Below are 21,529 nucleotides of genomic sequence, written 5' to 3'. Positions count from 1 at the left end.
CTCACTCCCTCCCCTCCAATCCCAGTCCAGTCTAACCCCTTCCCCTCTTACCCCAGTCCAGTCTTACTCCCTCCCCTCTGATCCCAATCCAGTCTAACTCCTTCCCCTCTGATCCCAGTCCAGTCTAACTTCTTCCCCTTTGATCCTTGCCCAGTCTAACTCCTTCTCCTCTCTCCCAGTCCAGTCTAACTCCTTCCCCTCTGACCCCAGTCCAGCTCTCACACCCTCCTCTCTGACCCCAGTCCAGCTCTCACACCCTCCCCTCTGATCCCAATCCAGTCTAACTCCTTCCCCTCTGATCCCAGACTAGTCTAACTCCCACCCCTCTGATCCCAATCCAGTCTAACTCCTTCCCCTCTGATCCCAATCCAGTCTAACTGCTTCCCCTCTCTCCCAGTCCAGTCTAACTCCTTCCCCTCTGATCCCAGTTCAGTCTAACTCCTCCTCTCTCCCAGTCCCGTCTAACTCCTTCCCCTCTGATCCCAATCCAGTCTAACTCCTTCCCCTCTGATCCCAATCCAGTCTAACTCCCTCCCCTCTGATCCCAGTCCAGTCTAACTTCTTCCCCTCCAATCCCAGTCCAGTCTAACTCCTCCCCCTCTGATCCCAGTCCAGCTCTCACTCCCCCTATGATCCCAGTCCAGTCTAACTTCTTCCCCTCCAATCCCAGTCCAGTCTAACTCCTCCCCCTCTGATCCCAGTCCAGCTCTCACTCCCCCTATGATCCCAGCTCTCTCTCTCTTTCTCTCTCAGACCGTCTTTCACCGAGTGTCTGCTCATTCTCTCTCTTGTCCCTTCCCTGATCAGGGTGCACACTTCCTGCCCTCTGCTGGTTGACGGTAAAGGCAAAAGTATCATTTAAAATACAAATTAAATTCGACCTGAGGGGGAAAAAAGCAACAACATAAAGAAATAAACCAAGCGGAAGAATAACCAAAAGAAAGTAAGACCGGGTGCAAAAATACCTCTTTCGAAATGAGGAATTTGTTGCCAATATGGCGCCGAACATGCGCTGAGATGTGGAAATGTTTACATGTAATTTGAGGAAAAGATAGAACCAAACAGCGGATATCGGTAAAAGGGCGGCAGTTTCCCGGCGGAGGTGGGAATCTCAGACAGCGGGAAGCGGGCGATCAATCCAGGCTCAGGTTTGTCTTCTGCAGCGAACAGGGCAGGTTTTCAACTTTAAACCCATGGTTGTGTTTGATGGAAACATTTGTAAGAGGGAGAGAGTTAGAGAAAAATGTATAGGTTGCCTGTTGGCCTGCTCACCCTATCTAATATCCATATCTAATCTAACAAGATTGTTTTCATTGCATAATTCCATTGCCTGTCAAGGGTGAGGCTGCATTTGAAAAATATTTTGCCGTGCGTTAGCAATGCTGCTGCTGAACACAGTGAACTTGGCACCCGGAGGAAAGTTAACACCAGGGGCTGCAAACTGCTTCCCCTGTTCCTGCAACTGATTTTAAATCTGCTCAATTCAGCCTCTTTTCAACACCACTGCTGTATAAAAGCAGGGATGTGCTGCTGAGGCTTTATAAGGCTCTGGTCAGACCACATTTAGAATATTGTGAGCAATTTTGGGCCCCGTATCTCAGGAAGGATGTGCTGGCCCTGGAGAGGGTCCAGAGGAGGTTCACGAGAACGATCCCAGGAATGAAGGGCTTAACGTATGAGGAACGTTTGAGGACTCTGGGTCTATACTCGATGGAGTTTAGAAGGATGAGGGGGGATCTGATTGAAACCTACAGAATACTGAAAGGCCTGGATAGAGCGGACGTGGGGAAGATGTTTCCAATAGTAGGAGAGACTAGGACCCGAGGGCACAGCCTCAGAGTAAAGGGAAGAACTTTTAGAACAGAGATGAGGAGAAACTTCTTTAGCCATAGAGTGGTGAATCTATGGAATTCATTGCCACAGAAGGCTGTGGAGGCCAGGTCATTGAGTGTATCTAAGACCGAGATAGATAGGTTCTTGATTGGTAAGGGGATCAAAGGTTATGGGGAGAAGGTGGGAGAATGGAGTTGAGAAACTTTTCAGCCATGATTGAATGGGGGAGCAGACTCGATGGGCCGAATGGCCTAATTTCTGCTCCTATGTCTTATGTTCCTGTCTTTTGGAAGGTGCACCTCCCTGCTAATTTTCTTTTATTCTCCCCTTAAGTTTAATGATTTCTGTCATTTGTGCTTGTAGCTGGTTGAATATAGAAATGCTATGTTTCAATAGCAAGCCTCAGAAACATGATTGAAACCTGGTTGGCCCCCCGACATGGATTTTGAAGGCTCTGCATAAATGTGAATTGTTGCTGACTAATATGCTAGCCATGCTATAAGTTACTTGATAATTGGTGTGTTCTTCAGGTAGAGCATGGGCAGAGGCCCTCATATAGAACCATAGAACACTACAGCACAGAAAAACAGGCCATTCGGCCCTTCTAGTCTGTGCCGAAATATTATTCCGTTAGTCCCATTGACCTGCACCCAGTCCATAACCCTCCAGACCTCTCCCATCCATGTATCTATCCAATTTATTCTTAAAACTTAAGAGTGAGCCCGCATTTACCACGTCAGATGGCAGCTCGTTCCACACTCCCACCACTCTCTGAGTGAAGAAGTTCCCCCTAATGTTCCCCCTAAACCTTTCCCCTTTCACCCTAAAGCCATGTCCTCTCGTGTTTATCTCTCCTAATCTAAGTAGAAAGAGCCTACTCGCATTTACTCTGTCTATACCCCTCATAATTTTATAAACTTCTATCAAATCTCCCCTCATTCTTCTACGCTCCAAGGAATAAAGTCCTAACCTGTTTAATCTTTCCCTGTAACTCAACTCCTGAAGACCCGGCAACATCCTAGTAAATCTCTGCGCTCTTTCAATCTTACTGATATCCTTCCTGTAGTTAGACGACCAGAACTGCACACAATACTCCAAAGTTGGCCTCACCAATGTCTTATACAACCTCATCATAACATCCCAACTCCTATACTCAATACTTTGATTTATGAAGGCCAGTATGCCAAAAGCTTTCTTTACAACCCTGTCTACCTGTGACGCCACTTTCAGGGAATTATGTATCTGAACTCCCAGATCCCTTTGTTCCTCCGCACTCCTCAGTGCCCTACCATTTACTGTGTATGTCCTACCTTGGTTAGTCCTTCCAAAATGCAACACCTCACACTTTTATGCATTAAATTCCATCTGCCATTTTCTGGCCCATTTTTCCAGTTGGTCCAGATCCCTCTGCAAGCTTTGAAAGCCTTCCTCACTGTCCACAACGCCTCCAATCTTAGTGTCATCAGCAAACTTGCTGATCCAATTTACCACATTATCATCCAGATCATTGATATAGACAACAAACAACAGTGGTCCCAGCACAGATCCCTGAGGCACACCATTAGTCACAGGCCTCCAGTCTGAGAAGCAATCATCCACTACCACTCTGTGTCTTCTCCCACACAGCCAATTTCGAATCCAGTTTACAACCTCTCCATGGATACCAAGTGTCTGAACCTTCTGAACTGTGGGACCTTGTCAAAGGCCTTACTAAGGTCCATGTAGACAACATCCACAGCCTTTCCTTCATCTACTTTCTTGGTAACCTCCTCGAAAAACTCTACAAGGTTCGTTAAACATGACCTACCACGCACAAAGCCATGCTGACTATCCTTAATCAGCCCTTGGCTGTCCAAATAATTGTATATCTGATCTCTCAGAACACCTTCCAATAATTTACCTACTACTGACGTCAGGCTCACTGGCCTGTAATTACCTGGTTTACTTTTGGAGCCTTTTTAAAACAACGGAACAACATGAGCTACCCTCCAATCCTCCGGCACCTCACCCGTGGCTAAGGACATTTTAAATATTTCTGCCAGGGCCCCTGCAATTTCTACACTAGTCTCCCTCAAGGTCCGAGGGAATATCATGTCAGGCCCGGGGGATTTATCTACCTTTATTCGCTGTAAGACAACAAGCACCTCCTCCTCTTTAATCTCTATATGTTCCATGACACTACTGCTTGTTTCCCTTCCTTCCTTATACACTATGCCAGTTTCCTGAGTAAATACTGATGCAAAAAAACTGTTTTAAGATCTCCCCCATCTCGTGAGACTCCACACATAGATGACCACTCTGATCTTCAAGGGGACCAATTGTGTCCCTTACTATCCTTTTACTCAATATACTTGTAGAAACCCTTCGGGTTTACCTTCACATTTTCTGCCAAAGCAACCTCATGTCTTCTTTTTGCCTTCCTGATTTCCTTCTTTAGTATTTTCTTACATTTTCTATACTCTACAAGTACCTCATTTGCTCTTTGTTGCCTATACTTGCTATACACCTCTCTCTTGTTCTTAACCAGATCGCCAATATCCCTTGAAAACCAAGGTTCCATGTGCCTATTAAATTTGCCTTTAATCCTGACAGGAACATGCAAACTCTGCACTCTCAAAATTTTTCCTTTGAATGCCTTCCACTTACTGAACACATCCTTGCCAGAAAACAACTTATCCTAATCCACTCTTCCTAGATCCTTTCTCATTTCCACAAAATTGGCCTTTCTCCAATTTAGAATCTCAACTCGAGAACCAGACCTATCCTTATCCATAATTAACTTAAAACTAATGACATTGTGGTCACTGGACCCAAAATGTTCGCCTTACACATACTTCTGTCACCTGACCTGTCTGGTTCCCTAATAGGAGATCAAGTATTGCATCTTCTCTCGTTGGTACCTCTATATATTGATTTAGAAAACTTTCCTGAACACATTTGACAAACTCCAAGCCATCCAGCCCTTTTACAGTATGGGAGTCCCAGTCAATATGTGGAAAGTTAAAATCTCCTACTATCACAACTTTCTGTTTCTTACATCGGTCTGCTATCTCTCTACAGATTTGCTCCTCCAATTCTCTTTGACTATTGGTCTATAACACAACCCTATTAGTGTGGTCACACCTTTCCCGTCCCTCAGCTCCACCCATTTGGCCTCTATAGACGAGCCCTCCGGGCTGTCCTGTCTACGCACAGCTGTGATATTTTCCCTGACTAGTAATGCCACTCCTGCCCCTTTCATCCCTCTCCCTCTATCACGTCTGAAACAATGGAACCCCAGAACATTGAGCTTCCAGTCCTGCCCCTCCTGCAACCAAGTCTCACTAATAGCAATAATGTTGTAATCCCATGTGCCAATCCACACCCTAAGCTCATCTGCCTTTCCGACAATACTCCTTGCATTGAAATAGATGCACCTGAGAACATTTCTATCACGTACAAAGCTTTGATTTCTGTCTATACATGCATTCCTCGCTTGACCTTTATCCTCCTCCACCTCACTATCTGCTCTAACACTCTGGTTCCCCTCCCCCTGCAAATCTAGTTTAAATTGTATTGTGGAGTTCCTTTGTAACAATTTTGAACTGAGTGTAGCTGATTGGAAATAGTATCTGCGCTGTGCTGTGCGTCTGTCTTCTGATTGTTGCCTCTTCACAATAATTCCAAAATTAGCCTTTTGAGTTCTTTACTGTGGCTATATTACAAAATGTAGGTGGGATGTTGGGTATATAACTCATGGTCACTGGGAACTCCTGGAATTTGTTTGATGGCCTTGGGGGCTCAAAGGGGACTTTTCCAGATTCTTTATCCCTGAATTTGCCTTTCCCAGAAGATTACAAAGCCACAGAGGGGAGAATACACTGAGTGAGATGCATGATGCTTATTTGTGTCATGACTGTTTGGAACAGGTTTGATGGACCACTGCCTGGTCTTTTCCAGACTGTACTTTGACATGTTCTGAGACCCGGCTTTAAATATAACTCATGTCAGTGAGATGAAAGAGAGCTGACTAGACTAGTCTAATTTCAGCTCACAGTGAGTGAGAAACTAGCAGACTTCCTAATTCATGTCTTTCTGGGCTTCCCTTCATAGCTTGCACAGCTGTGGGATGTAAACAGAAGTTGGATTCTGTGCTGCTCCTGCTCTTTTACCTTGCTGTCCAATAAAAGAAAGCAATGAGATGCTGCCAGGAGGCAGGATTATCCAGTTCAGCAATTGAAAGGTCTACAATCTTGGACTGCCACAAAATACTTGTTACAGTGGTATCAAACTAGTCTGAACTTTTTAGTTTTGTAGAAATTGATGCATGTGGCTCCATAAATACTGATGCAATATTAGGACCCAGAGGTATAATGATAGTCATGTGATCTGAGCTGAATATTTGTGTTTTTCATACATGTACTTACTGAGTCTCTTTCAAGGCAGGCTGAGAAAACAGTTAATTATAGGGGATCAGGTACAAATTGTTAAGCTGCTCCATTTTGGGTGAGCATGTAAAACCATTGTTATGAGCAGACTCTCAAGTTATAGAGCTGAATCCATACAGCTTAACTTTGTCTAAAATAATAAAGCAAACATCATACTAGTTCCAGTAAGTGGATTTTCTTAGTTGACAGAAACTATCATGTGTAAATGTACCCTTTGGCATTTCAGATCTGTTCTTTGCAACAAAAGCCGCCACAGCTTTCCCTTGAACATAAGTTGATTGCCCTCTCAGTCTTCCTATTTCAGTAAAACTTGGCTGCCAGCCTGTGTCCCAGGCTCCAGCATTTTTAAAAAAATCTCTTACTGTTCAGAAACAGACTGGCATCAAAGTGAGGGGTGTGAGGTGTTTCTCAATTACCCAGACAAGCTAGCAAATTGCTTATTTGGTTTATGGAGCATATTTTCTACCTTTTGTTTAGGTGCCTTTTCTTAAAAAAAGGCACTTAAAAATATTAGGTAACTCCCTTTATCAATCCTTTCTGAATAGTAACAAATCTCAAATGCAGCAGGCCTTAATAAAGAATGTCCACTGTGCTATAATGTTGCTTCATCTTCCTGTAGGAAATACCTTTCCCCCAGTAACACTGACCACAGTGGCATGTCTGAAATCAGGAACTGACCTTCCACAGAACTGCTGATGAAATTCAGCCCCGTGTCGCACTCCGCTGGTGCAGCACATTGCAGCATTTTTGACAGGGACCGTTGAATATGATATTGTTTGGAACGGTCTTGACAAAAAAATATCAAGTGCCATTTAAGGTTTCCAACCCTCTAGGATTGTTCTGAAGTCTCTTGGAAATAAAGATTAAGTTCTGCGAGGAACCCAGAAGAAAAATTGTAATCTTTTTTTCATTGAGCACTTGCTTTTATTAGTTAGAAAAATATTGGGGATGAGAAAAATTGTTGTTTGATTGGGTGAGATTGTTGGAAGCAGGAGGTCATGTAACTCACCTCCCAAGAATATATTCAACTAGATTTTGTTAACATAGTGTCACTGAACAAGATGCTGTCTGAGCTATAATTAGTTGCTGTGAGACTACAGAAAATTGCAGCAGTCTCCACAATATCTGTACAGTCTGCCAGTCATGCACTGGCTAGTTGAAGCAGTATGAATATACCATCCCACAGGATGATGGAGCTTGGGTGTCTTATCTGATTCCCGACACAGTATGTCCCTGGACCATCGATGGGGAGGTATTAAGCATTCCTGATACTTTCCCACAGAGAAAGTAAGGAAACTTTCTCCAGACCATGTTTGTGCATCTCCAGTGATTGAGTGACATTGGCAGAGGCCTGGGAACAGGCCACCCAGCTGCCCTCTTGGGGAGACCTAAATAGAAAAGGAAGTAAAAACAGAATGCTGCTGTTTTCTGTTGCATTTAATCTTTTGTTTGCGTTTCTTTTTCAAAGTTAAAAACTGGTATCAAAGATAAGATTTTTCTTTCTCTTCCCCTGGCAGAATTGAAGAATGCCAGTCGATTGGATAAGCTATTCCTATGCTGCTATTGTGACAGTGGGTGGCATCCTAGGATACACTCGGAGAGGTAACACACTTATGTGGATGTTGTTAACAATTCTTGGTGTTAGATATTTCCTAAGATGAGTACAGATAAGTAAGACCATTGCATTCTAGCTCATCCGCCCCAAAAGAACTACCTGCAGAATCTTTTGATTCTTGAATGACCACCTCTATAAGATTTTCACCTCTCATGCACTATTACCCTGAGCACTCTTCATGTGAGGAATTTCCTTCTGTGTCCCTAATTTGCCCTTTGCTAGTCGGATTTCCTGTCCAACTGTTGTCACTCAATTTGAAGCAGTACTCTGGATTTAGTTTATCTGTACCACTTATATCTCAAATACTTTAAAATTTCCCATTAGTAACCTTCTTTCAAGGGTAGCAAACCCTAGTTCCTCTAGTCTTTGCAATTGTTTTTTTAACTGCCCTGCTCCATGTTATTTTAGACTGGGCTAAAGGGCAAGCCGCACCCTTATCCATCCTCAGAAAAGCATCAATGTTTATTTTCCCATTGCTCATTATCAGCCGTTGTTACAAGCTCAGAGATTTGTCAGTACACTACTGTTCACTGCTGCATTAAAGAAATCTTTGTTTGATGCACTAGTTCCCACACAGAAAAACAAGCTGAACTTAAGTTTACTCCAGAAATTTTGAAACCAGGAGAAGAAGTGGCTTCATACTCATGTGTCAGAGGTGGAAGATTCTGATTAACCCACTGCACCATGCTAATGTTGCAAATACTGTGACAATTGCGTGCATGCTCTAGTTGCGATTAAGAGCAGCTGATACTAATTGAGGAAAGATTAGGGTATATAAGAACCAGTTTCACCTGTGATGAAGAGGAAAGTTGTCTACACTTCTGTGATTGTGGATTTCGTGAATAAACCTACATTGAAGGCAGACTGGCTCCAGCTTCTTCCTTTGCCGAATGGATGTTCAGTGACCTAACACACCATTCTGTTTTGTTTGGTTTCAAATTTATTTCACTTAATTTGTAAACTTCATAATCTTCATTCTGATTGCATTCCACATGCCCTCACCACCGAATAAAGTACCAGTGTAACTTTGAGCAAAAGGCAATCTGAGTTTCACTATGGTAAGAATAATCTTGTACTTCCAGTTAATTTAGTAGTGAGCTATCATGGAACAGCATTTGCTTGCTCTTGTATGACTGACTTGGATGCCTGGAGCCAAAGGCTTGGAGGAGGAGGAGGAGGAGGAGGAGGAGGAGGAGGAGGGAAGGAGGGAAGGAGGGGAGGGGGTGGAAAAAAGTGAAAGAAATAAGTTGTACTTTTTTTTTCCAGGGAGTGTGATGTCTTTAATTTCTGGACTGCTTTTTGGATCTCTAGCAGGATATGGTGCTTATCAAGTTTCAAATGACCCGCAAAATGTGAAGATCTCCTTGAGTAAGTTCCTGAGCTTACTTTTTTATACATAAAAAGAATAGAAATTGCATATCTAAACTAAAGTTAATTGATAACATTTTTAGATAACTATTTAGGCGTTCTTAATTTTTTGCAGGGGCATTTGTTTCTGCATCTTCCTGTTTTTCCTGAATTTTGATGGAGAGCACTTACACTGAGTCATTGTCTGAGTGACCATTTTGCATTTGCGAGCTGTTTGGTCTGATTTTGGGGCTTGCATCAGAACTGAGCTGAATCCTGGCCTCACCGAACTTCTGCTTACAAACTTTACTACACTGGATTGTGCACAGGAGCAGGAATCCTATGAATGGCATTGAGAGTTGGAATAGGATAGAATCCTAACAGATGGATGAGTTAAAAATCACCTTCCTTGGCACCAAGCAGGGATTAAGACTGGCTCATTCCCTGGTATTTAGGTCTTTATTACACAGTCCACACTGGAAAATGCATCTTCCAACTGTGCTGCAAAAGAAGTTTTCTTTTTTGCTTGAAATATAAATTCGTAGTCAATCCTAAGGAAAAGCAAACCGGTTTCTGCTGTTTTTAATTGTCTCATACAGTGTATGTGTTTGGTGTAGAATGGTGGTTTATGTTTTCACAAAAATAAATTTAAGAATGGGATAACCCTGGTTTAAGTTGCTAGCGAGTGAGATTTTCATTTTGTTCCACTTTTCATGATGTCTCTGTGTTACTCTCTGGCCTCGTATAAAGCTTAATATCTGAAATTAAAGTCAAATATAAATTTGAGTTCAAGCTTAGTTGTGTACATGCAGCGCCCATTAGGACTGATGGTTTATTGAGAATAAAGCATGAGTCATAGCCAATATTAATCATTTGCCTCTGCAGTATTTCGTATTTATGTAGCTGGCACAACTTAGAGCCCTTAAGTTTATCGTCACCAGGAAGTTATTTGCAGTCATCAACACTCAAGACTTCTTCAAGTAAAACAATTTGACTTGATTTTGTTAACTATCCCATTCATCTCAATAAATTGTCCAACTGGAAATTGAATTGCTCCATGTTGTATAATTTTTATTCTGGCTTAGTTAAAAAGTGATATACTTTAACCTGGTTAATGCAGACCATCAACAACAGTCTGCCTTAGACCTAGCTTCAGATCATTACTCTCTACTGCATCAGTGTGACGATTTTAATTCCTTACAGTGGCATCTGGCAGCTTCACTCGATGAACTTTCTGATTAGGGTCACATTAAAGGTAGTTTTTTTTTGACTAAGGAAATCGAGGGATATGGGGGGGTAGGGCAGAAAAGTTGAGTTGAAGTAGAAGATCTTATTTGAATGGCAGAGCAGGCTTGAGGGGGCATAAGACTCTACTCCTGTGCTTATTTATTGTGCATTGTTCCTGATGGGAACTAAATTGAGGCTGAGATTCATTTTGTGCTCGCAGCTCGCATTCAGAGGAGCCTTGCATACCAACAGTCTGGGACGGAATTAAAAGCAGTTCCAAAGGTGCAAGTCCAGAGTCTAAGTGACTGCACCACCCATTCTGCAGCAACCCTTCCCTTCTCCCCCGCCCAGGTTCCTAAAGTAGTTACACATTTAAACGAATGCTCAAAGTAAAATGTCATTTCAGCAAATATTTGAAAACTACTTTTAGGGTCGTGTGTGGTTTTTAAAAAGGGAAATGCTTTTGCTGGTGCATTATATAGAGCATATACTTCTGAGAAAGACACCATAACCAAAAGGAATCACAGTGCAATGCAGTGCTTGAATTACCACAGCTGCTTTAGCCACTGTTTCTTTGTGCTTCTGTGTCCTTGGCAAAATGTGCTTGGTATTTTTTTAAAACTTGTATGCAACTGGCTACAAACCAGAAAACCGCTACAGGGTAAGTAGGGGTTAAGGGTAGTTACTCAGACTGGCAAAAAGTGAAAAGTGAAGTTCCCGAGGGATTGATGCTGCGACCATTTCAGATTCGGACTCTAAAATCAGATGCACACTTTCAAAATTTGCCAATTACATCAAATTCAATGGTCTAGTTAAAACAAAGGAAGAAAGTATCAAAATGCCAGAAGAAAATGAATAAGGCAGAATGGACATGTAGTTGGAAAATAAATTCCATTATGGTGTAAGGTGATGCATTTTAATAGAAAAAATAAGCAGACCAAAAATCCCTTAGATAATAAGAGCCTAAATGGGATAGAAGAGCAAAGGAATACATGGGTTCAAAAACAAAAATCACAAAGTAGTGACACAGGTTAGTAAGGACATTTTTTTTAAGAAAAGCAGATCAAGCCCTGGGTTCATTTCTAGAGGCTTAGAATTGAAATTTTGTTTAAATTCATACTGTTTCCACTTAGGATGGGGAGAGGGGAGGCAGTCCAAAACTAGAGGCAATAACTATAAGGATAGTCATCAATAAATCTAGCAGGAAATTCAGGAGATTCTACTTCACCTATAAAATGATTAGAATGTGGAATACATAGGAAGTAACTGAAGCAAATAGCATGGATGCATTTAAGGGCAAGCAAGATAAGCACATGAGGGAGACAGGGATAGTAGGATAAGCTGATAGATGAAATAGGGAAAGAGGAAATTTATGGAACATGAATTTCAGAATGGACCAGGTGTGTTGATTGGCCTCTTTCTCTGCGGTACAGTTTATGTAACTTGGTGTAATTCATACTGTATTTTTGCTGATTCTTCAGGTAGAATCTTCGTTGCAGTTGTGTTGTGAGGCTGTGGAATGGAAATGCATAATAATAGTGTCAAGTAATCCAAAATCATCAAAAAGAAAGCAAATAGCATATGTCTGTGAGCAGTATGCAAAACAATCACACCACTCCTGCTTTGACTGAGCTGGGAGGAAGATTATAGCACTGTTATAAGTTGCTGTTACGAGAAACTGTGGAATTAGCCAATGAATATTCCAACTCAAGTCAACATGTTAACAGCATTTCTGACAAGTAGTGCTTCCAGAGTGTTGCTTTCTGTGTGGTGATGTCCTTTATGACAGGAAGATTTCTAATCATTAAAATTAGTATTTTTGGATAGAACTTGTAGATGAACAAATTACTTGCTGTTTCTATTTGCTTAAATAATCTTTTTTTCTATAACAGTAACTGCAGGAATTTTGGCCACAGTAATGGGTGTGCGCTATAGAAGATCTGGAAAGTTAATACCCGCCGGTCTCATCGCTGGTATCAGGTAATACTTCTCACCTTGTTTCGGACTTCAATGTAATGTGCAACAAATCGGCAGAAACTTAATCTATATCATGCCTAAGAATTTGCTGGTGACACAAAACTAGAAGGTTTAGCAAACAACAAGGAGTATTTATAAAACATAAAACTAACTTCAGGAGAACATAGACATGTTAGAGAATGGGCAGACAGTTGACAAATCTAAATTTAATATAGAGAAGTGTTAAGTAATGCACTTTGAGGAAGCAAAAATATTTTTAAAATGGGAGTATAACTCGTGTGGCAAGATGCTGAGGGGTGTGAAAGAAGTGAGACTCTGGGATACAAATAGTTAATTCCTTGATCAGAGACTCGGTGCTTGGGAATTGTTGACTTTAATGTGGTGTAACCCATCTCCCACCCTGTGAGTGGCTGAGGTACAGAGTGGTCGCAATCTTTGGAAATAGATGTAGTTTATATTTGTTGCCCTTATCGCCATGCTATCCAACTTTATGTGCAGTAAAATCTCTAAAATATTTTTCTTCCTTGCAGCTTGTTTATGGTTCTACGATTGGTAATTGTGATGCTTTAAATCTACAATCAACTCACTACAATGTAATACAGAATTGCTGTAAATAATGCTTTTACTTTAGGATCATCTTTTAGATGGTAACTACTCTGCAAAATAATTCTAGAGAAATCAAAACTTGATACAAAGTAACACTTCAATCATAGGGATATCTACTGTAGCAATAATTGTTTGTGTTTATATTACTTTGTGTACTAATGAAGTTGGGCCAAAGTTGTAACAAACTGGCATGCATTCCCTCGAAGCTCTTTTTCAGATGGCATCACTGATGAAGTAATTCTTAGACTAATGTATAAAACAAATTTATGAACATTATTATCAGATGTGTAGGTGTACAGATATTAGGGGAGCTTAATATGTTTTGCCCTTTCTAAATGTTTGAATCACTGTAATACATCCCACATGCAGTTGATTAAACTTCTGAACTTATTGGTTTATTTCAGACTTTGATTTTAAATCACAGTTGTGTTCTTTTGGTGATGAGTCTAAGTTAAAAGTTTAAGGTGAATCTTAAAAGGATTTATAGCGACAAGCTGTCTGGTCAGTAATCCATCAGTGGACGACAGAATTGCATTCACTTTTTTCACCAAATGCAACATGTGCCTGACCAGATGCTCTGTCCATGGGTAAGTGAAGTATCTTAAGCCCTGCCAGCAAATGTAAGATGAAGAAAAGATTAGAGCCTTTATCGTGGCAACATATCTTGACTAGAACATTAATTACATCATGACAATTATTAAAAATAGAAGAGATTTATTTAAAAATGGAAAATGAATGCAATGGTCTTTTAGAAGTAGTTACTGAAAGTACTCCTAATCTCAGTTACAGCACACACATCTCAATTGTTTCACTTGGTTCAGGTCAGTGCATCAGATTTCACCTTTGCAACTTGGCCAGACCCTGCTTCTGTGTAGTACTCAGTTTTGGGTTTACACTCTGCAGGAGTTCACACATGCAGTGACCTAACACTTACTGTTGTACAATCAATACTTGGGGAACCTGCAGGGAGTGACGGGTGCAACACAATGCCACCTATGCTCTTCAACAAGATTGTTCCTACTCTTGGCAGTGCCTTGAAGCATGTGCACTGGGAAGTCACTATAGAGGGTGGTGTGCATACATGCTCATGTAGAAAGATTGGGGCTCCAGTTATTGAAGAAAACTACAGCATCTGGTGGTTGCAGCCAGCCAAATAAACTTGACCACAGTGTCCAACTGACCAAGAGAAGTTTGAGTTTACAATGCTCATACTTAAGACTAATTTCTGCATCCCAGACATTGTGAAGCACTTCAGGTTGTTGTATTGGTTGTAGCAGTCATAATACAGTTGGAATGCAATTTCATAAACCTCCCAGATGTGGTGATTTACGATTTGGTGATGGTGTATGAATTTTATGCTGACATAATTTCACTCCTTCATTTAAACCACTAAACGTAACTGAATAAATGATTCCTTCTAATGCAATTAGTTTTCTTCTCCTTGAAAGTCATACTTTGATAGCTTCTGAGAAATAAGCCCATTATTTTTTTCAATAAGAAACCACCACCTGTGTTTTCCTATCTGGACTGTTACTTGATCAGTAGTTGCATTGAACACAGTTAAGTTTGGACTGGGACTGCAAACAAAATTAAGACCCTCAGGAGTTTTTTAAAATTCATTTATGGGATGTGGGCTTTGCTGGCTGAGCCAGCATTTTTATTGCCCATCCCTAATTGCCCTTGAGAAGGTGGTGGTGAGCTGCCTTCTTGAACCGCTGCAACCCGTGATGTAGATACACCCATAGTGCTGTTGGGGAGGGAGTTCCAGGATTTTGACTCGGCGACAGTGATGGAACGGTAAAAAATTGCGAAGTCAGGATGGTGAGTGACTTAGAGGGGAACTTCCAGATGGTGGTGTTCCCATCTATCTGCTGCCCTTCTCCTCCTAGATGGTAGTGGCCTTGGTTTTGGAAGGTGCTGTCGAAGAAGCCTTGGTGAATTCCTGTAGTGCATCTTGTAGATGGCACACACTGCTGCTACGGTGCGTCTGGTGGAGGGATTGTGGATGTGCCAATCAAGTGGACTGCTTTGTCCTGGACAGTGTCAAGCTTTTTGAGTACTGTGGGAGCTGCACTCATGCAGGCAAGTGGGGAGTATTCCATCACACTCCTGACTTGTGCCTTGTAGATGATGGACAGGCTTTGGGGAGTCAGGAGGTGGGTTACTTGTCGCACAATTCCTAACCTCTGACCTGCTCTTGTAGCCATAGTATTTATAAGGCTAGCCCAGTTCAGTTTCTGGTCAATGGTAACCCCCAGGATGTTGATAGTGGGGGATTCAGTGATGGTAATGTCATTGAACAGCAAGGGGTGATGGTTGGATATTCTCTCTTGTTGGAGATGGTCATTGTCTGGCATTTGTGTGGTGTGAATGTTACTTGTCAGCCCAAACCTGGATATTGTCCAGGTCTTGCTGCATTTGGACATGGACTGCTTCAGTATCTGAGGAGTCACAAATGGTGCTGAACATTGTGCGATCATCCCCACTTCTGACCTTATGATGTAAGGAAGGTCATTGATGAAGCAGCTGAAGATGGTTGAGCCGAGGACACTATTCTGAGGAACTCTGGCAGTGATATCCTGGAGCTGAGATGACTGACCTCCAACAACCACAACCATCTTCCTTTGTGTTAGGTATGACTCCAACCAGTTAGCTTCTTTAATTATTGCATTTAATCCCTCCAGACAGCATGAGGACCAGAAGACAGATATTGCCTTTAAAAAAATTACTGAATGGGGAAAAAATAAATACTTGCATTTATTTAGTATCTTTCACAACCAAGGCACTTACATTTCAAAGTACGTCAATGTGACAAAATGTAGGAAACACAGCAGCTAAAGCAAACTCACACAAACAGCAATGGTGTAATGACCCGATTTGTTCTTTTTGAGGAATAAATATTGATCAGGACCCCAGGGCTAACTCCCCTACTCTTTGAAATAGATATATTTTACACCTATCTGATGGGGCAGGTGGGGCCTCGGTTTAAAATCATTTTTGGTGGGCTATGACAGAAGTGAAAGGGGTGACCGGTCTGTCTTTAGAATTGTGCTGCTGTGTAATCCTAACCATTTTATTGTCATTCAGCATTAGCCTGGGTATCGGAGCACAAATTGGGCACTCCCAACTTTCAGCTGAAGCTTTGCAACGTGCTAAGTGTGAGTAAAGTGATACTGTTTGCATATTACACCGCTCACCTTTGCTTTAGGGTTACTGAAAATTCAAAATACACTCAGGTAATTGTTAAAACATGAAGTCTGAATATAGCTGCAATGATATATTTATCAGCCACTCCTTGATTTGTATGACCTGCTCAGCATTTTATTGCACAAAGTACATATAAGCTGCTGCTTTGTACGGAGCTGAAGCATTTGCGCTAGTATTTAGAATCATAGTATAGTACAGAACAGGAGGGCATCCAACCTATCTTGCCTGCACCCTCTTTTTCTAAGAGCCAACCTGTTAATCCCACTCCTCTACTTTTTCTCCATCAAGGATTTATTTAATCCCTTTTGATGGCTATTATTGAATCTGTCCACCACTCTATCAGGCAATGCATTTGTGGAAAAAGGAAATCCTCATTTCACCTCTGCTCCTTTTGCCAGTAACCTTAAATCTGTGATCTCTGGTTATGGACCCTTCAGTCATTGGAAATGTTCTCTTTATTTACTCTACCTAAACCCTTCATGATTTTGAACTCTTCAATCAAATCTCTTCTTCGCTTTCTCTGCTGTAAGGAGAACAATCCTGACTTTTCCAATCTATCAACATAACTTTAATTCCTCAGCCTGGGAACCTTCCTAGTATACTTTCCCGTACCCTCTCCAAAGCCTTCACATCCTTCTTGAAGTGTGATGCCCATAATTGGACACAATACTCCAGTGGGGCCCGAAGTAATGTTTTATAGAGATTTGGCAAGCTCTATACCTCTATTTGTAAATCCCAGGATCCCATAGGCTTCTGTTAACCTGTCCTGTCACCTTCAAAGGTTTGTCCATGTCCCTCATTTCTTGCACCCTTTGTTAAAATTGTACCATTTACCAATCATTCTTGGGATGTGGGCATTGTTAACAAGGGCAACATTTATTGTCCATCCCCAATGTGATGGTTGGGCAGCTCCCTGAAGTGCTGCAGTCTGTGCATTGAGGTGCATAGCTCTCATTTAACTGCATCAGCATCACTGTCAAGCACCAAGCGGAGGGGGGAGTGGGATAATCAGCAGGGTTCAGACAGCATAATGTGTTTACAACTCACAATCGCCAGTGCCTGCTGATGTGAACTGTGCATGCAGGACTGTTTCTCCCAAGCCTTGGCAGCAGAGCTTCGGAGATCAATCACTGGCCCAAATTTTCTGATCAGCATTGGAACCACAGAGTCCTATACTGATCAGATAGAAAACAACCCATTTACCTGGATAGACTGAAAAAAGCCAGACTTGCGATTCATGATACAGAATAACTCCCTCAGTGCAGGAATCCATTCAGAGAGCATTGAGGGGAATTGGTGCAAAAGCCACACCCCTTTTTTATGGCACTAGCTTTTGTAAGGTAAGTTTAAATGTCCAGTGTGAATGGGTGATGGATGAATGAGTGAATGGGCAGTTAGGTGAGGTAAGTGGATAGGGTGGCAGGTTGGTAGGGTGAGATGTGGATAGGTTAGGGTGGTAGGTGGGTAGGGTGGATAGTGGGTGAGTGGGTAGGTGGATTTAGGGGTAGTCAGGTGGGGTTGGGAGTGGCTGGCAGATTGGGGGCTGGTCAGGTTGGGTCTGAGGTGTAGTCGGATGGTGGGAGCTAGTCAAGTGGGGTTGGGGGAAGTTGGGGCTCAGTTTGAGTGATTGGGGTGTCTGTGGTATAGTTACCCAGAAGTTAGACTAGGCTTTTTCTGTCTAACATTTCCCGGGTAACTATCCAGGTAAGTAAATTGAAACTGCCCGAAGTCTCTGCCTCCAACTTGATGTTGGAGACATTCACGGAGAGAGAGGGGAATTGCCCATTGGAAGTTCAAACTTCCCAGGAAATTTCCAAGGAGTCAACACAGTGTGACTTCTGCAGGGCTCCAACGTGCATCTTAGATCATATGTTAGGTCAATCCAACAATCCATCAAGTTCTTACCATTAATTCTGGTGGGCTCCTGCACAAACCTGGAGGGTTTGGGAACCCAATTCCAGAAACCTACTTATGGGAGGGTCTGTGGGGCTTCTAGAGAGAGTCTGAAGAATTCCAGGAGATAAGAAGCTTACTCTTCCAGTTTGGCACCAATAAGGCATTTAGCAACAAGCAACCTCAGAAAATCTAGACATCCATTCAATAGAACACTGAAATGAGCTTTTACATTAAAATGACAATAGGCTGCACAGTCCTTTTTATACCATAACCTTTTGGACTTCTGTCTATTTTGTATTTTTCTTTCTCATGTCCTTTTTACTCTATCACATGTAAACTTCTGGACTTAATCTATAAACTATCTGCAGCTGGGGGAACTCTGACAGAATGAAGGGATCATTTTCTCCAAACATCAAGACAATCTCTAGCACATTGAGATCAGCAACCCTGAGCTGGTTACCAACCAGATATTCACTTTGTTGAATAAGGACCTACAAAAGTAAAACGCTGTTAGGATTTTATATTAGGTTTACAAATAAAACCTTGAAACTTACTTAACCTTATTAAAACTAAAACATCAGACTTCTCAGCAATCTGATTTGCTAAATTAATTTGTGACCTTGGGATATGGAACAGAATTTGGTAGAACAGCGACAGAACCTAAGAGAATTTCCCTAGCTGATACCAGCTGAAGAACATTGCATCCCTCAATGGTATTAATCCCAGAATAGATTGTTGTACACATATTCTTTAGAATAACCGAAGTGGCAATGGAACATGCATCCTCTAATGAAGCTGTAGTAGAGGGTTAGACTGTCAATGTGTGCATCATATCAACTCAGGAAGGTCCAAAATTCAATGCCCAAGTAAGACTCATAGAATGATACAGCAGAGAAGGAGGCCATTTGGCTTCACATACATGTGCTGGCTCTTTAGTAGAGCTATTCAATTTGGCCAGCGTTACTGTTGTTTTTCCATGTAAACTTTTTCCTTTCAGGAATTTTTTAAATTCCATTTTGAAAACTACTCTGGAATCTGCTTCCACCACAACAAACTGCTGTGCAAAACAATGTTTTCTCATCTCCCCTCTGGACCTTTTGCCAATCACCTTGGATCTGTGTCCTCTGGTTACCGACCCTCTGTAGTGGAAAGTTTCACTGTATCAAAACCATTGATGAATTTGAGCACCTTGATCAAAATTACTCATCCTTCGGTGCTCTAAGGGCAGCAAACACAGCTTCCCCAATCTCTCAACATAACTGAAGTCCCTCGTCCCTGGTACCACTCGGGTAGATCTCAGCACCCTCTCCATGTACTTAATTGGCATCCTTCCAAAAGTGCAATGCCTAGAATTGAACACAATGGGTGGAATTGTATCATTTTAATTGCTGCTGAAATGATGGGACATTTTCAGGCCTGGAAGCTGACTCTCTAAATGGTGCGCCCAGCAGTTGCTCGTTATCAGAACAAACCAATTGTCATCCTGCCTCCAGGCTCTGCGAACTAATTATGTTGGGTGGTTGGTTGGGGGGGAGGATAGGGAATGACCCTTCCGGGGGGGAGGATAGGGAATGACCCTTCCATTCTGTCAAAGGAGGACTTCTAATTAATAGCAGTAAAGGCCCCATGGCCTGAGTACGAGGGCTCAGCAGTACTTGGATTTTTGTGACTGAAGCAACCACAAGGATGGAGAGGAGACCTTGGGAAATGGTTCCTTTGGTGTCTCAATCTTACCTGGAGACCCTGCTGTGGAATCTGAGGAGCTGCAGTGAGGTGAGCTTTACCAAGGATGGGAGGAAGAGGACAATGAAGGCAAAGATACATGGATGGAAGTGGCTGAGGGAATCAGCAGCAGGAGTGTGATCCCTCCAACCAGGAGACAGAGCACCAAGAGGATCTAGGACCTTAGCTGAGTGGCATAACACTTTCAGGTGGCCAGCCCCATACTAGGGCCTCCTATTGGCCATCCAGCTTTGAGTGCTCGCTCACTAACCTTACTTGGACATTAATTGGCCAGATGTTATAGCTTGAACAAAACATCAAACTCTTGCTGCAATGCTACAGTATGATTCAGAGTCAGTGAAAAATGGAATTAATCATGCTGTCAAACTTCAGTAGTCAAATGATCATAGCTCTGACGTCAGCCTGCAGAAATCTCATCAATCATTTAAATAAACAACCAACTTAATACCAGACTGACAGTATTAGATTGGGATGGAATAGAAATTAAAGCATTTAATAGACAAAAATATACAAACGTCTCTATAGTCAAGTGCTACATAATACCACACAGGTGAACAGTAATTACATTATGAAGCACCTTGGAAACTAGCAAATCCGGGATAATTCTTGGACAGACCACAATGAAATGAAATTATGCTAATAACACCACACAGGATAGAATATAGTGAGTTTTAATGTGTAAATGTCTTGCAGCCAGAATGCCCAACAGTCAGAAAATATAAAACAACAAGCAGGATAAGATCACCTATTTAAAAGGTATAATGATAGAAAATTCTTGTACACAAAACCATCCAGATTTGTAAGAATTGGCATGCACAGATAACATTAAATGGAGAACGCAGCATACTGAGAGATCATTACATGAAGAAGGCAGCAATTATTAAACAGGAATTAAACCTTGCAGTGATTCTACCAAGCTCATACTGTATATCTTTCTGAACAGCAAGTGAGCTGACAGCTGCATCATGTTAGAGCAAACACTAACAGATGCACAGTCTGGGAATGTGATGAAGATAAAATACATTCTAATCATTCTTTCCTGAGGATTGCCACACTTTCAAACTGAATTACCTCATTAGTTATGTTAAAAATATGGTGACACCGATTCCACTGAGCTGACAAGTGCTGCATTCCTCAGGATAGACAAATTGTTGCCAAGCTGCTATCTTGCACTTCCCACGGATTTTCTTTTCTTTCATTCTCTACTTGCAGAGAAACAATAGACATAAATATTGTCATAATAATGAGGGAAAAAACACTGAGTTGCATCCGGAAATATCGGACTTTAAAAAATAAGACCTGAGTTTTTAAAAATGTACACAAGTCACAGGCTGGAATGCTGCAGGGTGGCTCCCAAAGAGGTAATGGAACCCACCCTGTTGCCAGACAAGGTACTTCTAAAGACATCCAGAAACTAATTGCTCCCTCTGGTAGAGACAATGGGACATAATGGGAGTTGAATATCATCTCATCAAGAAACCCTGTGAGCAATGCCCAGTCAGATTTGTGAATTCGCTTCCCACTTGGAATATACAAAGAGGGGGTTAAAAGTGATCTGAAAAGCTGCCGTGGTGTCTGTCTGTTGGTGGGTGTTCTGAGAGAGAGCAAGTGCTGGATGTTTGACTCAGAAGTAACAGCCACACACAGTACC

The 21,529-nt window shown here is 41.9% G+C and overlaps 1 protein-coding gene across 3 annotated transcripts; it reads left to right on the top strand.

Moving 5' to 3' along the window:
- The first annotated feature begins 733 nt into the window (after window positions 1–733).
- Window positions 734–13,422, top strand: tmem14a (transmembrane protein 14A). Of its 3 annotated transcripts, none has more exons than XM_078541903.1 (5): window positions 734–943; window positions 7,778–7,862; window positions 9,142–9,243; window positions 12,342–12,429; window positions 12,957–13,422. In XM_078541903.1, the coding sequence occupies exons 2-5, from the start codon at window positions 7,787–7,789 to the stop codon at window positions 12,994–12,996; spliced, it is 306 nt and encodes a 101-aa protein (XP_078398029.1). In that variant the 5' UTR covers window positions 734–943; window positions 7,778–7,786; the 3' UTR covers window positions 12,997–13,422. The 3 variants fall into 3 exon arrangements, with proteins under 3 accessions (XP_078398029.1, XP_078398030.1, XP_078398031.1); XM_078541904.1 differs by having other exon boundaries at window positions 835–1,148; XM_078541905.1 differs by lacking the exon at window positions 734–943 and adding an exon at window positions 7,029–7,155.
- The last annotated feature ends 8,107 nt before the right edge of the window (window positions 13,423–21,529 follow it).

Source organism: Cetorhinus maximus, chromosome 5, assembly GCF_964194155.1.
Source record: "Cetorhinus maximus chromosome 5, sCetMax3.hap1.1, whole genome shotgun sequence".
In the NCBI taxonomy this organism is placed as follows: domain Eukaryota; kingdom Metazoa; phylum Chordata; class Chondrichthyes; order Lamniformes; family Cetorhinidae; genus Cetorhinus; species Cetorhinus maximus.
The sequence above is the reverse complement of the archived record's forward strand: the minus strand, read 5'-3'. Positions and strand labels throughout refer to the sequence as shown.